This window comes from Corvus moneduloides, chromosome 10 (assembly GCF_009650955.1).
Source record: "Corvus moneduloides isolate bCorMon1 chromosome 10, bCorMon1.pri, whole genome shotgun sequence".
Taxonomy (NCBI): Eukaryota; Metazoa; Chordata; class Aves; order Passeriformes; family Corvidae; genus Corvus; species Corvus moneduloides.
In genome coordinates this window covers 22,254,844-22,270,798 of record NC_045485.1, presented here as the reverse complement: position 1 = coordinate 22,270,798, position 15,955 = coordinate 22,254,844, and the positions used below count along the sequence as shown (strand labels likewise).

The window sequence follows — 15,955 nt, the reverse complement described above, 5'->3', positions numbered from 1 at the left end:
CAGAGCCATTTATACTGATCTGATTACACTGCAGTTTTAATAAACCTCCCAGGTAGACTCTGCATATATCACAGATGCTGTTAGGTCAGTAAATATTTCTGTGTTTTGTTTCAGGCAAATAGGTATTTGCACTCTAAACGTGTCTGAGAATGGGAAAGAGCTGTGTTAGTAATACATGCCCAGCATGTTAGAGACCAGCTAAGGCTGCCTTTTTGCTACCTGATACTTGTCTGCTGGGGAAGAAGGACTTTCCTGCAATCTTTCTGCAAGCCCCAGGAATTCAGAAGTTCTGAAAAGGCAGCAGGCAAATACATCCATGTACCTATGCACATCTGGATGGCCTAGCATATTATAGCTCAGGTGGCTGATGCATTTGATCCTAGGCAAATTAACTCTTCTTCCAGCTGGACATCATCGTGCACAAGTCTTACCAATCAACGTGCACCACAGACCCTGTTCTTGTCGTGTGGTCATCCTCTGTGTTGGTATTAATGGTATCCTGGTCCTCATGGCTGTTGATGATATAATAAAATCAATGAGAAATTTCTGAAGTTAAATACTCTATATCATTCATCTGGGCCAAGAAGGACTTACAGATGAAGAGACAACTTTAGACTCAGTTTAGCTGTGCTTTACAGACCAGTCTGATCTCTCTGTTGTGTCTTCTGCTGCTAATCACTCTTCCAGGTTGCATTCATCTTCAGTGAAATGTGAACAACTGGTGAGTTCTGTCATTTGTTTTTATCTGGTGGCTCTGTGAAGTGACAAGGTACTTAAACGTCCTGCTGTAGCTGAACTGGTTGCCAAGCCCATATCCCAAATGTGAGAGAAGGGACAAATCATTACTGCACAAAATTAAGGCAGCGGTGATGGAAATATCACATTATATTTTTTGAATTACAGGGTAGTGTAATGTTGCTGTTGACAAGGGCATCATAATCTCTTCTGCAAACAAGTTTTGCCAGGGATTTGTAACTCTGAAGAAATTCGTCTAGGCCTGAAACTTGGCATCATCTCGTTTAACAAGTACTAATTTGTTGTCATACATACTTTAAAGCCCTGCAAGTGCAGTGGGTATTGAGTTCCATGACAAGCATGGCTATTGGCCCTTTAAACAGGTGACATTACATCTGCTTTTGGGGTTTTCCTAGGCATAAAAAGATCACGAGTATTTAAAGGAAAAGCACTCTGTATGGAAGATACTGTGAAGAAAATAAAAATTAAAGACCCCTTCAAAAAGAGATGAGCGAACAGCCCTGGATTTCTGGGTTTATGATTATACAAGAAGGCCACAATGCCTTTAGGACAATTTCTGGGTGAATTTTGCCTTTTCAGGACTGAGCACTAAGTGGCCCAAGAAGGGCTTGCTGTGGGCAGCCCATTAACACTTGCCACACTTCCTGCTGTGCATGAGCCTGCTAATTGTCTCAGCTATTTATGAGCTGCATTTAACAACTGCAGCACCAGTCACAAAGAATTTACAGTAGTATATTCATATTGCTTTTTGGTTGTTGGTTTCATAAAATGTTCATGTAAACTCACCTTTCTGTTTTGAAGATACTGGAGGGGGTGGCAGGACCTTTTGTGAAGACCATATTCTATAGTTTTCAAAAGCTTCATCGATCAGGGATTGAAACAGGGAAAGTTGTCAAAAAAAGAAGTTTCTGGTGTTTCCATAACAAGATGTTCCTATCAGGCAGGATGTAAATGTGTTACTTTTAAGGTCAAAGCACAGGCAGAGAGTTTTGGAATGGCAGCTGTTAAGGCAATAATGATCTGATAAAGCTGACTCTCCTGATTTCTTGTGTACAGTTAATTGAAAGGGTATTTAGCTTTGGTTTGATACCTCTCTATAAACATTCTACCCACAAATCAGTGGAAGTATAGAAATGTACATCAGCTTTATTGGTCATCAGCTTGGCTCTGCCCAGTATTCCAGAGTTTATGATCTCCTTTGCTGTCCCTACAGAGTGGCTTTAAAACTCACTTGGTGCATATTCAGATTTCTGGCATTTTGCAGTTGCTCTTTTATCTTTATAATAAAACATGTATTTAACAACAATTAAATGTTGAAACAGCTTGCTGGCAGATGGGGAGAATTTTCTATCTCCTGAAGTTTTCAAAAATGTCTTTTGAAAATATGTTCATTTTATGGTCTGTGTTATAGAGAAGACTGAACTAGAGTACTGTGGTGTTTTTTCTTGGCTTCAATTTTTTTCTGTATTTCTGTTGTCTTTTTTTCACCCCCAATTCAGTATTATTGTGAATATGCAGTGCTTTCTTTCTCCTTCCAGTTCCAAGCCAAAACTACATTTAATGCATAATCTTTAAGTCATGCCTACTTCCTTGACCAGCTAAACACCAAATACTAAATAGAACAGGTGATACAGATCGCATGGCACAAATGATCTGTGCCTTGAGAACCAGGAGACCCCTTTCTAAAACTACTTTTTGGAATGGTTAAATGCAGTGTGCAGGCCCTGACCTCAGATACTTCAAGGTAAGTTGTGCTGTCCTTAGACTGAAACAATGAGTTTAGATTAGTGGAAAAAGAGAAGTTAACAACTGCAGCTACTCTTGCATTCTTTTCATTCTTTAACTAAAGGACATGCATTGCTAATAAGATCCCATACTCCAAAGACTGGTCTCAAATATAAAACTGAATTGAATATTGATTTTTTTATTTTAGTTCATTTAGCTGCTTGCTTGTTTGTTGTTTTGTTGCCTTTTTTTTTTTTTTTCCTGAAGTGAGGTAACTGGTTTTGGTGCTTTGAGTGAAAATTGAATTGCTGAGATGCTAAGCTGTGGAATAGGGTTACTACTCATCAGCATTAATAACCGTTCCAAGAAATTTCATAGGAATTTTTATTATGCATTTATATGTAGATTTAAGTAGCCTTTATTAATACACTCCATTGAACAATAACACACATTTTTTTTAATGACATAAATATGGAGAAAACCTAACTACCACAGATAGGCAATCGTCAACATTTATAAGCTCAGCAAGATTAATATTTTCCATGAAATTGCATCTGAAAAACTGCCTTAATTCTGGTTTATGACTAGTACTGCAGTAATCTGCCAAGGGTTCACTTACTTGGCTAAAACAGTTTGTTAAATGACTTCAGGAATTCTAGAGCCAAAGTTATGTTTATGAAATGCAGTGATGATTTGCTTTGCTTTAAAGGACAAAACACCAGTCTTGAATTTCTAGTAAAAAGCAATATGAAGTAGAGTTGGAAAGATGAGTTTGTTGGGCAGTTGATATTACCTAGCAGTGATCTCTGTCCCTGATGGTTTACAAATTAACCTTTCCACTAACAGAAGAGGAGACAGAGTGAAAGGGCAGATGAATAGCTTGAAAACCAGTTATCTCAATTTTCCAAAGAATATCAGTACATGGTTTGATGTCCAGTTGGTGCTTGGCAGGAAGCTCTGCAGCAGACATCAGTTCTGAGGCTGGCATTATGAAATCTCTTCCTGAACAGCCTGGATGGAGAGGCAGAGTGCTCCCTTGGGAGGTCTCGGGGTGATGCACAACTGTGGGGACTGGGGTGCTGAAGTTCAGGGGATCCTTCACAAGCCTGAGGGCTGGGCTAACAAAGGCCACAAAGGGCAGCCACAGCAGCTTTGCAGCTGTTTGACTTTGCAACCATTTGTTGACTCCCCTGGAATTAAAAGACTAAATGTGCAATCATGATTTAAATAAACAGTGCAGCCTTTCACACTAATTTAAGAGGCTTTAGTTCAGCTTACTCTGTTTCTCCCACTGCAAATTGGAAGAGTTTGGGCTGCAGGTGGAGAATTGATTTGCAAAGTGACTGGAATGGTGACTCGGAACGTGTGGGCTCCCTTGACTGTTCCCAGGCTGTCTGACAGTTATAGGTGAGGGATATTTATATGGCTGTAGGGGGAAAATGGGATCTGTAAATTGGTATTGTATAGAGGCAGATAGCCTTTCAGGGGACTGTTTCATTATATTGGCGCTTGCAAGCGGTTTGCTCTCTTCAGAGAGCTTCAAAAAGCTGAATTCCACTTCGCCATTACACTGGGTTCCTCTGTTATGTGGTAATGTTACTTGGAGGTGAGTCTTGGAGAGTGAAAATGCCTTCAAACATAAAAATGGAGTGATAATGTAGAGTTGTAGGTGTCAGTCTAGTGTTCATGACTAAGAGAGGTTTCATATCTTTATCTTCATTTTATTCTAATTGAGAAGTGAGTCTGATGTTTGAAAAGCCCTAAATTACAGATGCTTATGTGTTGAAATGGCTATTGTCAGAGTATGGGGGAAAAGGCACCCTGTTGTTGCAGCCTGTCAAAAAATGATTTGTTGAAAATTGACTTTGAGTGTTTGTACTGGAGGTCAGAGTTCCCTTTAGAGGGCTTCTGCTTCCATAGAAATATTGAGAAGTGCCACAGTTACGCCTTGCTATTAAAAGAATGATTTTGTTACAAATACTTACCTGGCAGTGCTTTTGATTCATTAAAATGGGAAAAATAAGTGGAGCAAAACAACTGGGACAATTTCTAAGTAAATTCATCAGTCATTCAGGAACTATGCATTTAAAATACCTATAAATAATAGAATGCTCCTTCTAAATGGAAGCCTTTTATTGATATGTAAGTACAGTGTCACCCTGAAGTTTCTTTTTTAATTTATCATTTCCTTGTGTTTAGAATCAGATCAGGCAATTCATATTATTTCCAGCTTTTCAACTTTACTTTAGCAGCATTATTTTGTATGGTGTGTGAAATGAAATCGTTGCACACAGTTGTTAAGCTTTAAAATTACTTTCAGGTAACAAATAATTGTTTTGGAAACTCTGAGTCTTCACTCAATTTTTTTAATACTATCTCGAGGACTGACAAAATAATTGGATAAGTTCAGTGGTTTGCCATTGGCACTTTTAAATTCCCTTTATTCATATTCTTACAATATATTCCTATAAATATTTTCTTTCTCCTGTGATGATGTTCGTGGGACTGCTGATCCTACAAAAAAAGACAGGGCAATGGAAATGGGGAGAGTGAAATAGTGAGAAACCAGTTTTTGGGTTTTGTTGTCTGTTTTATTCTTCCAGGTTTACAAAGATTAAATAAATTATGTATGTGTGCATATAGAAACAAACATTTAGGTTTTAAATTTTGTTTTAATAGATAAAAAGATGGCCTATCACAAAGTGAACGCAGACCAGAGAGCACAGGGGCACTCTCCATACCTTGACAATGATGAGCTCCAAGCCACAGCATTGGAACTGGAATGGGACATGGAAAAAGAGCTGGAGGAGCCTGGCTTTGACCATTTCCGACTGGATGGTGCAGCCCAGCGTCACCTGGGGAACTCACAGAGCCCTGACCTTGACCTGGAGCCCATCCAGCCTTCCTCTTCTCCAAAGGGAAGATTCCAGAGGCTTCAGGAAGACCCTGACTACATCTCCCACTACACGAGACAGGCACCAAAGAGCAACCGCTGCAGCTTTTTTCGGATACTGAAAGTATTTTGCACTGCTTTGATTTTATTTATTTTTGGAATTGTGATAGGATATTATGCACGCAAGAAATGCCCTTCTCCCCCAACACCTCCAGAACCAAATAATCCTCATATCTACCATGAAATTCTCAAGGAAATCAAAGCTGAAAATATTCAACAGATTTACAGGTATGTACCTTGGCAGGTTTTATGTCTAAATGCTCTCAGGTGCCACTCTTAAGTCATTACGTGATTTCTTTTATGTGGAATCTTATTTACAAACCCTGATTTTCTTTTTGAATGTTCGGTTTTATCATGACACTTGGGAGGTGTTCATGTGCATATACAAAATTCATTATTTTTTAACAGTGCAGATTTGTGCTAATCATAACAGGTTTTGCTTTAATAGCGTTCTATTGCTAAATATATTATTATCTTTAATGTAAATGAATTGGAAAACACAGATAATTCAAATTGAATTGAAATATAGACAATAGAGCAGCTGTCCTAGATCCAGTTGACTGCCAAATAACACTGTTGAAAAGCAAGGTTGATAGGATGTTTTTTAATATTTGGGACTTTAAGAAATCCCCATTTAATTTTTGGCACAAAAGTGAACCCTAGCTGGTGTTTTTTCTCTCTATGGTAACTTAAACCTTTAGGATGGAAAATTTGACTTTGCACTTTGAAAGATGGTCATTTGTTTATTTTTTTTTATTTTTCATTACCTGTTCTAAGAATACAAATTGTTGCAAAATACCTACTGACTGGGTTTGATTTTATTCTTTTTTTCAATGTGGAATCTTTGCACTGCTTTGACAGTCTATATAACACGTTTGTATCAGAGTAGAATCACTTTTCTGTAGCAGTGAGTGTCAAAGAAAATAGGTTTTTCTGCTAAATTCTGAAAGTTGTTTCTGTATGGGAAGGTGAGATGAGCTTATTTTTGGCTTCTGGAATGCAAAGTTCCTTTTTCATGTTAAAGGTAATGCATGGCAGATTTTTTGATCAGTACCAGTTCAGAAGCAGCAGAACTCCCATACCTGAAGCTATAGAAGAGGTGTTCTTGAGCAGATGAGAAATACATCAAAAATAACCTAACAGGGCTGTTCTAAAAATATTTTTCTTTTGTTATATTTGCTAAGCCAAGTCTTAAGTCCTGTAGTGGCTAATACCATGTTTTGCGCTAACACTCTTATTAAATTCAAGAGAAAAAGTAAATATGAAGGGTTTTCATGTGCCAAACTGATTCTACTTCATACAAATCTAATTAATTTCATAATGGGAAAGGGTACAGGTGATGAAAAATGTTGATTTTTAATGTAAAAAATTAACTACTTTGTTTTTCAGAGAGTAAATTGAACTGAATTCTGTCATTAGGTTTCATCACAAGCAAAGTATTGGAGTAAGCTCAGCCCTAAGATTGGGTATTACACAAATTACAGCAAATTGCTGGCATGTCTGTCAGACTCAGGATAATACTTCAGTACTTTGTGTTTGGGGACTGGGAATCACTTGCCATTCTATTATTTCTAAGGGTGGTTTAAACCATCCCTTTTCAAACCCTTCATCACTTGTCATATAATTTCAGCTTGCTATTAGGATACTAGTGAGAATCTGGACTTTAGATAAAATGAATTATATGAATATTTTGGAACTTAAAAAACTTTAGTAGTGGCCATCCTTTAACATAATATTTGTTTGGGTTTCTTTTTTATGTAATGGCAGAATTTCAATAAATGTAGTCAAACATTAATTCAGCTACCTATCAATTCTGTATATAAATATATAAACAATGTTTTTAATACATTGCATTATGCACAAGTTTTTTTCCTAACCCAATATTTTGGTCTGAGACAGCTTTTATCCCATGTTGTGTTTAGCTGCTTTCCCTCAACATCTGCTTGGCAGGAGTCAGAGCGACTGCAGTGAAACCTGGCTGTGTGTAGCCCTGTGAGTACAGAACATGCAACATATGTTGCTTGGGTGAAAAAAAAGCCCAAACCTGACAAAATCAATATATGTTATTGGAAAACTTCCTTCAATAAAATACTTTGAGTTACTAGGAATAAGTGGCAGCTGCTTAGCTTGCAATTTTTAAATGTTACTGAGCATGACATTAATTTAATTTTCATTGTTTACTCCTTAGATCAGGCTCAGATGGTATGGGAGTTTGCTAACAGTCCTGTAAAGGAATTAGGAGAAAAAAAACCTGTTCAAGAGACACGGAGGTGCCAATCATAACGGTGGAGCAGACATAACCTTAATGTGCTTGGAGCTCTGGAGTGGGAGCTTTCTGTTGGGGTGAAATCTGCTCGTGGTTGGATGAAGCTTTGAGGATTTGACCCTTTGCACTTCTAAAGAGGTTGCAGAAGTGCTCCAGGGGACTTGTGTTGGTTTTGTTTGGATTTGGACTGGATTCTGTGTGAGTTGAATGAAGTCTGTCTACCAATCCCTGTCAGGGATGGAGGGTCGTTGCTGCTCAGGGAAGTGGTTGAGTCCCCATCCCTGGAAGGATTTAAAGGACGTGTGGGTGTGGCACTTAGGGACATGGTTTAGACACCTTGTCACTCAGCAGTGCTGGCTTAATGGTTGGATTCAATCCTAGAGGTGTTTTCCAACCTAAACAATTCTGTGATGGTGTAGGTAACAGCAGTTTGTGTTCATGGGTTGCTGAATTGGGATATTCTGGTCTTCCTGTCTGGCTTCTCCAGGGGAAGAAGAAAACTCAGTGAGTTGGCTTTTATTGCTTCAACTTTGCACCTTGTTCCCCATGAGATGGGAATGCTACAGAATTTCTGTGCAATTTAGCACAGTTCTAATTACTGGTCTTGGCCAAGTTGCTTAATCAATGATACAGCCTAAGTCAACATTATCTCTGTGAGCATTTTTGGACCTCTCCCCACCCCCTGTAGGGGGGTGCTTGCATTGTTGACGATAAAAAGTAGAAATCAGTTCAATCTGATGTTTCAGAGGTTTCAAGACAAATTGTCAGAAGGAGAAAAGTGATTGCCACAAAAAAAATGAAGAGTTTTTCTAACCTAACACACTGAAGTTTAAACTGGGACAAAAAAAAAAAAAAAGCCAATATTATTAATAGGATTCAGTCAGTAAATATAGCAATTCATTTGTGGTAAAATCACACATAATCCTGCAAATATCACTGAGCTGTTGGGAATCCAGTAATGATATCTGTTTGTGCCATGAATGTAACTTTTCACAGTTTTCTTCTGGAAGATATATGACAAGGTTTAAGTTCAAGTTAGGTGTAACTTGGCTCCAAAAGGCATTCAGGGTGAGTATGAAAAGGGCATAAATTCCACATCCAAAAGAGGTAGAAGCTGAAACACGGAATACTTTGGGCACCGCTTACATTTATATCCGTAACCAGCAGAACTTACCAGGGCAAAACAGATGGATAAAGGTGGTAAAACTGCTAGGCAGAAAGCAGGTTGTCTCCTGGGACAGGAGGGTTGAGAGTCCATGGCAAGATTGAGTTCTTGGAGCCCTTTAGAGAGTGTTGTCAGGAGGGCATGGCTGGAGAGGAGTGACCTGTGCCTCGAGCCACGCTCCCCAAGGAGTATCTACAGCTCCAAAGTACAATCATTACACTGGAAAAGGCTCTGCTCTCCAAAGGAATGAACACATTTAGATGTGGAGGTCTTTATAATAAATGTTGAAGGTCATCAGAGGCAGACCTTCAAAAAGACAGAAACGCCCACCACCAGTTTCGGTAAGCAGCACGCTGTTGAATTCTCAAAAGTAAATTTGCAATAAAAATATGCATAATTTTCAATGAGATCTGACTTTTTAAAGCTACTTTTTAAAATGGCACTCAGATTTCTACTATCACTTAAGTGCTTTTGAAAATTCAGCTGGTTTTGCTTTCTCACTCTTTGAGAAAGGGGATGAAAAAGGCGATGCTAAAGAAGTGTATCGTTATTCTGTTGCTGCACGTCTGCCAGATGCAGGTCAGCTCTTCAGTAATCATTGCCACTTAATTTAATTATTCAGCAGATCTGTGCTTATAATGACTCAAGTTTTTTTTTCCCCCCCTCTCTTTCCCCAGATTAAAGGGGAATGTGCCGTTTTTGCTGTTTAGTGTCCCCTCTACCTCCTGGGTGACTTTTTTCTTGCCCTACCTTCAGTAAGAAAACAAGGGGAAGGAAAAAGTCTGACAGACCCTGCTCCAGACTGAGAGGGATCACCGTCACTGACTTCGAGTTACTGTCACTAGCTACCAAGATTCTGATCATCATATACTTTGCTAAGGTTTTATGTTTTAAAATGGTAAATGTTTGAGTTTTGTGCAAAGTGAACCAAAAAACTACCTTTTTTTGGTAATTTTTTCAGTTAAGATTTGAATTGAATACACCAGAATCTAAAGGGAGAAAGAAATAAAAGCTACAGTAAGTAGCAGAAATACAGTCCTATCAGAAACTTCTGAGATTTTAACTCCTGTTATACAATTTGGCATACTTTTCATAAAAAAATTATATTGTGTTGCATCTTTGACAGTGCTGAATATTCCAATAGAAGAAATACAGAAGGTGTCTTTTTAGTTTATATGAAATTATTTCAGTTTTATTGCTTCAAAACCAAATAAAAATGAAACAATCCTATTGTATTTGGAAAATGTGGGGCTATCATAATTTTTTAGGAAGTTTTAATTTTGGGGTTGACTTCTGTAAATTAAATGAATAAACAAGGATTCATGTTGAATAGTAAGACTAAAAGAAACAGTCAGTCATGTTGGTGTCAGTGATAACTCTGGCTGTACATGATTTGTCAGATTAGCTAATTGCTCTCACATTTTTAAAATTCTTGTAGCCTTATTGTGCTTTACTCAATAATTACTTTCCAAAATTTTACATCTTGGTTACTATCAGATCCACAGTTTTTTTAGATACATCTTCCTATGATTAAAACTGGGATGGGGGCACAGACAGAAGAGTCTTTGCTTTGCTCTCCAGCCAGTCTACAGAGCAGCTCCTTCATTTCAGCTCTGCTTTTTGTCCTGGGTATTCTCACTCAAATGCTTCCTTCACTATCATTTTCCCCCCCTTGAGCAGTAGGGAGGTTTAAATCCCTTCATAATACATCCAGTTGTAACTAACTGTCCTTTAGAGGCGTATCTGTTCCTTATTCCAGCTGGTAATACCACTTGCAGAATCTCCCAAATCCATCTCTGGCGAGAATTGATTTGTCACTGGTGCCTGCTGCCATCCGTAACTTCAGCTTAATTCTTCAAAGGGCTTTGGGAGAGCAGGCAGCAGCTGCTCTCCTGTGTGTCATGGCCAAGGAACAAAAGTGCCAGTGCAGTGAGAAAAGGACTTTTACTTGTTTTTTCTCAAAGTGAAGTGAGAAGCTTCCATATCCAAGTGTTTCTTGTTCCCTGATCAGTTGTAATCAGTACTGTTAAAACCTTGGGCCTTTGAACCTTTTTCTCAGGTAAAGCCTATGAAATACATACCTGAGGAGCAAAGAGAGCCTGGAACTTCCTCGAAAATTTGAGTTTTGGAGATTTGGACTGAATGAAATCTACAGGCTCCTGCCTGGTGAGATTGCCTTTGTGCCCAGAATGAGGAATCGCCGCAGGAGCAGAACCTCCTCAGGAAGGGTGTGAGGAAAGGACTGCGCTGGTGACTGCTTCCCTGAGTAGAGACCCATTTAGTGCCTGCTCCTGTTAACAGCTACTGTTAATTAATAGCTACACCTGACCTCTCCATGGCTGCTGGTAGCTGTGTGCTGGCTGGCCCAGGCCCCTGCTCGCTTCACTCGTGTCGCCTGTACACAAATTCTGGGTTTTGTCACACCAACAGCCGAAAAGAGCATTGCAAAAAGCAAATCTCAGTGGGAACTCATCCTATTCCCTCCTGTATATCAGTCTCAGGTATTTCTTGTGTTGCTATCAAAAATGCAGGTGTTAAATGTAGTTAGGCTCAGTCTGAAGCCAGGCCTACAGCATCTTTGGAAATGGATGTCGGCGTATTCCTGGGTAACCAGGAGCTGAGTGAGCTCTCTAGATCTATTTCATTCCCACACTGCGGAATCACTTGGGATTCTCTTCATTCACATGATAATTTTGAATGTGTATTTATAAGTACAAAGCCCCTTTTGAAAGGAGATAAGAGTAATATCAAACAAGGGAAAGTTCCCACTTATCCCCCTGCCACCTCCCCATTGAAGGATGGCTCTGGGAACATGGGGAGGTGTCTTTTGTGGAAGAAAGATGCCCTGTGTGACCCAAATGCTATCTGTGGAACAGAGACTTGGTAAATTTAGGCTTCAGATATCCACTTATGTCAAATATGATTTCTTTTTAAACCAAAAAATAGGTTATATCTGTACTTCAGAGGTGTTAATAGAAAGCCTTGTGTGTTTTATCATTTTCTTTGGTTTAATTCTTTTTCAAAAATATTGTTTCTTTAGATGAAAAAAGGATGCATTATATCAATATAATGCTTGAGAAAGAGGTATGAATTTGATCCTGTTAGAGTCAGCTGCAGCATATGCTTATAATACTCCTTTGTTGAAGAAATATCTTAGGTTATGGTTTACTTACCATTGAAAGGATGTGTTTCAAGTGCACCATGTATTTCACTGAGAACAATTTTTCTTTTCAGTTGATTATTTCTTTAATGGTAACCATAAAAAATACCAATTTTTAGATGTTGGATTTGCAAATTATTTACAGTAAAATCTGATTTTTTGTATCATAACTGTATCTTTTGTAAATTAAGTACATAGCATTGCCTTAAAATAATTTTTCTAAGCAGTACATGTTTGATTTCCAGAGCAATAAGTGTGATAAGTTAAAGAGTTAGAATCGATAAACTATATTATGCCACATCAGCATAAAAAGTAATAAGTCCCTTGATAAATTTAGTATCTGTCACAGCCCAGATGAATGGCTTTGGTGTTGCTGCTGTACAGTGCCTCGTGTTTTCCATGAAAAAGTGACACCAGTTTTTGATAGGCTATAAAGTATAAATTAAATTTGCTCTGATCTCTTATTTTTGAATTGCATAATCTTATTTATTTTAAAGATTACCTTGCTGGAATTGACTCACACTCCTCATAACAGAAGTGTGGTTAGGGTTTAGAGAGAGAACCAATTTCCATGGCCATTAGCCTCTTTACCATTGCTGTTGGAAGTGTGGGGCAATTTAGTCCCAATTAGAACAGCAATTCTGAATGGTGACAAGTGCTACTTCCCCTAATAGATGATGAAATGAGCTGTGCCAGCATGGCTGAGGGAGTAATTTTCTTTTTAAAGGTCTGGTATTCCACATTCCTGCCCGTTTGGGGCAACAGAGGGATTGTGGGGAGAGCCTGATGATTCCTTGAATCCTTCTGTCAGCTGGGCTGCCCCAGGACATCTTGCTCTCCCCTTTGCCTGAAGGTGTCTGGTGCAGTTTGGAAAGCTCAGATTTTTAAGGAATACTTTCTGTTTCAGTGACAAACCGGAATGGATGGTGAAACATCTATGGATGTTAAAGATCCGTCCATTTTAGAAACTTCTGGTGAGTGATAGGCTCTGTACTTGACTTTACCTGAAAACCAGAAATACTTGGCTGGACATTTCTGAGCAACTCTGAGACTAATGCTGGCTAAAAGGCAGTATGTAGAGGATAAACAGTTACTACATTGCCATCATTTTTATAGATTTAACCAAACTACTTTTTTTCTGACAGAAAGAATCTGAAGGAAAAAGAAAACCACAGCCTGCTGAGATGACAACCAGTTTTCATTGCAGGCCACTTGCTTCCATTTGGGAAGAACCGTAGTGCGCAGAAATTGGACAAAGTTGTCCTTCACTGTCCAATCCTTGCAACTCAACACAAGGAGGATCACTAATTTTGGCTGGTGGTCCCAGGCACATGCTTATAATGATAGTGAGGAGCAAACCTTGCAGAACAAACCCCCTTAACCATTTAATTAGTGGCACATGAACTGCCTAATTGCCTGATCAACTGCACGAGTTTCTCCTGTCTTGGCTCTGAACTTCCCAGCCTTACAGTGTAGTCAGAGGGTGGATTTTTCCTCAGAGGAGGCTGTGGCAGAGGCCATTGCAAAGAGTCCTTAAAACTTCTAAGCACCAAGCACTGGCAGATTGCTGTTTAGGATGCACCTCTCATCAGCATGGTTTAAAACTGAAGTCCATGGATACTCCTGAAATCCAGCCTTTCGGTGGAATCTGCAGTTCCATGGTAGGCACTGCAACAATAAGCAGTTCATTTCCTGCCTGCACACATAAATCAAATTAACGAAGCCCTGAGGGGAAGGAGTTTTCTCAGCCCTTTTTGGTGGTGCTCTGACATGCAGTTCCCTACATCAGCACCTATGACAGCTATTTGCTGGAAGCCTGATAAGTCAGATTGCTGCTGAATTTAACTGGCTGCAATTTGTTGTACTTTATTAAGTTACTGTGCATGCAGCATTTGTAACTGAAGGTTGCTGGGGAACATTGCTCAGGATCGATCAGGGATAATGAAATTGATATTGTCTGAATAATAATCAATTTTAATCATAGTATTTTGCAGTAGTCTTCCGTTAAGGGGCTTCTATTCTCAGTCCAATTCTCTTTGAAAGCTGATGAGTTTCTGGAATGAAACAAATATGGATTGCATTGAAAAGTTGGGCTTTCCCTGGCACTATTGGAACTTGTGGAGTGTAAGACTTATCAAAATTAAACAAGCTGGCTTTTTAAAATTTCTAGAGTACTGTTTGTGGACAAGATGTTGAATAATGCCTCCTGCTCTGTGTGTATGTCCGATTTCTCTCAGTCTCAGTAATAGGTAGTATTTAAATATACATTTTCAAGTCTAATCCTTCATGGAAGCTGATGTTTCCTTTAGACACATGCAGTTGTCTCAAATTTACATGTGTTCCTGTCCAAGTTAAAATACCAACTCATACTCTGCTTGGTTTATGAGTATTTCTTCAAGGCTGAGAAGGTTGTAATTTTCCAGTGAGATGGAATTTTCTCTATCCATTCTTTTTTTCCTTTTAGTGAAACATAAAAATAGAAAAGTGACTTGAAATGTCATAATCAAAACAGAGTGTTTGAATAGCTCAGAAGCAAAACTTTCTGGAAATCTTTTTTTCTGGGAGACCTCATGATTTTTGTTCCTTTTTGGAGAATTTGGGGGGTATGTGCTGACGTTTCCCCGCAAAGCAATGTCTGGTCCTTGACCAACTTGATGTCTGTTTATATTTTGTGAAAGTTTGTTACTTAGCAGAGTAGAGAAGACAACAGGAACAGAAAAGTGAGCATCTTGCTTGTTTCACCTTTTTTAATGGGTGCTCAAACTTCATTAGCCATCTGGCTAACTAAGTGGGTTGTGTGAGGCTTCAGGAGAAAGGTCTCTATTGCTGAAGAGGTCAGGACCCCATCAAAGATTGACTTCTCTCCAGGAAATTTGGGAAAGCTCTTCAGATAGGAATTTGTAATAATAGTAGTACTTTACTGAGATCTGGGTCTAGAAAAAGAAAGTCATTTGGAATGTCTTTCCTTTGGGATTTGGGGCATGGCTTCAGACCCCTGCAGTAATCCTCCCTTATAATACAGAATTGATGAAATGGCCAAAGTTTTGAAGCTCATTACCTTGACTCAACCAGCGGTGTGTTCTAGGCAGTATCACATTTTGCTGCTGCTTCAGGTGACAAACTGGAACCCATAGACTGGAGAAGCCCAGGACTTCATCAAAATTTGAAGAGGTGAGACAGTGAGAAGAAGGATCAATACTTAAGAATGTATAACGAGTCCATGAAGATGTCAGTGTGCCTTTGATGGAAATTGTTTTCTTTGTTCCAGCGGGGCAGCTGTGCTTTAGCAGGGAGCTCAGATATTTACAGTTATAATTGTGGCCGAGGCTGGAAGGTGTTCCCAGCGCTTCTGGAGTCTGTTTCTTGTCGAAGGCTATGTGAGCCAGGGCTGCTGCAGTGCAGATTGAGAGCATTTAATTATTGAAATCGTTGGCTGGGTGCTATTTGCGAGTAAAAGGTGGTAGCTCTGGGAAGTCACTTGTTTCATGGTCATTTGTTAGTAATCGTTATTGAATGCTTTTATTTTTAATAAATGCCAGCCTGGGTGATGGGCCTTGTGATGTGCATTATTAAATAAATAGGCAGGCTTCAAAAAAGGCCATACGGGTCACGAGCAAAGTTTCTGTTCCCTGTCAACTATTTAGGGAACGAAGCAAGGAGCTGAATTATTTATGACATGCTTAGTGCAAGGCAAATGGAACCTGCTGCTGTGTTGCTAGCAGTGCAAATAGTGGCCTAAAATATACAAATGGTTTTCTTCTGTATTATCATGCCTGTTTTTCTTTACTAATATTTCTGGAAACTATTTAAGAAAATTAAACCCTGTGACAAAAAAAAAACGTTAAATCTGCATGGTTCCTCAGGATCCTAGCACAGACCGTGCAGGGGATATTGTTTCTAAATTATTCAGTTTATATGCTAAGAAGATAG

At 38.9% G+C, this 15,955-nt stretch overlaps 1 protein-coding gene across 9 annotated transcripts in view; it reads left to right on the top strand.

The window, feature by feature from the left end:
* Positions 1-15,955, top strand: part of NAALADL2 (N-acetylated alpha-linked acidic dipeptidase like 2) — a 423,086-nt gene that overhangs the window by 186,588 nt on the left and 220,543 nt on the right. For all 9 annotated transcript variants that reach the window (XM_032119479.1, XM_032119480.1, XM_032119477.1 and 6 more), the window contains one exon: positions 5,161-5,662. In XM_032119479.1, coding sequence (XP_031975370.1) covers positions 5,169-5,662 — 494 coding nt within the window. In that variant the 5' untranslated portion in view covers positions 5,161-5,168. The remainder of the gene's footprint in view (positions 1-5,160; positions 5,663-15,955) is intronic.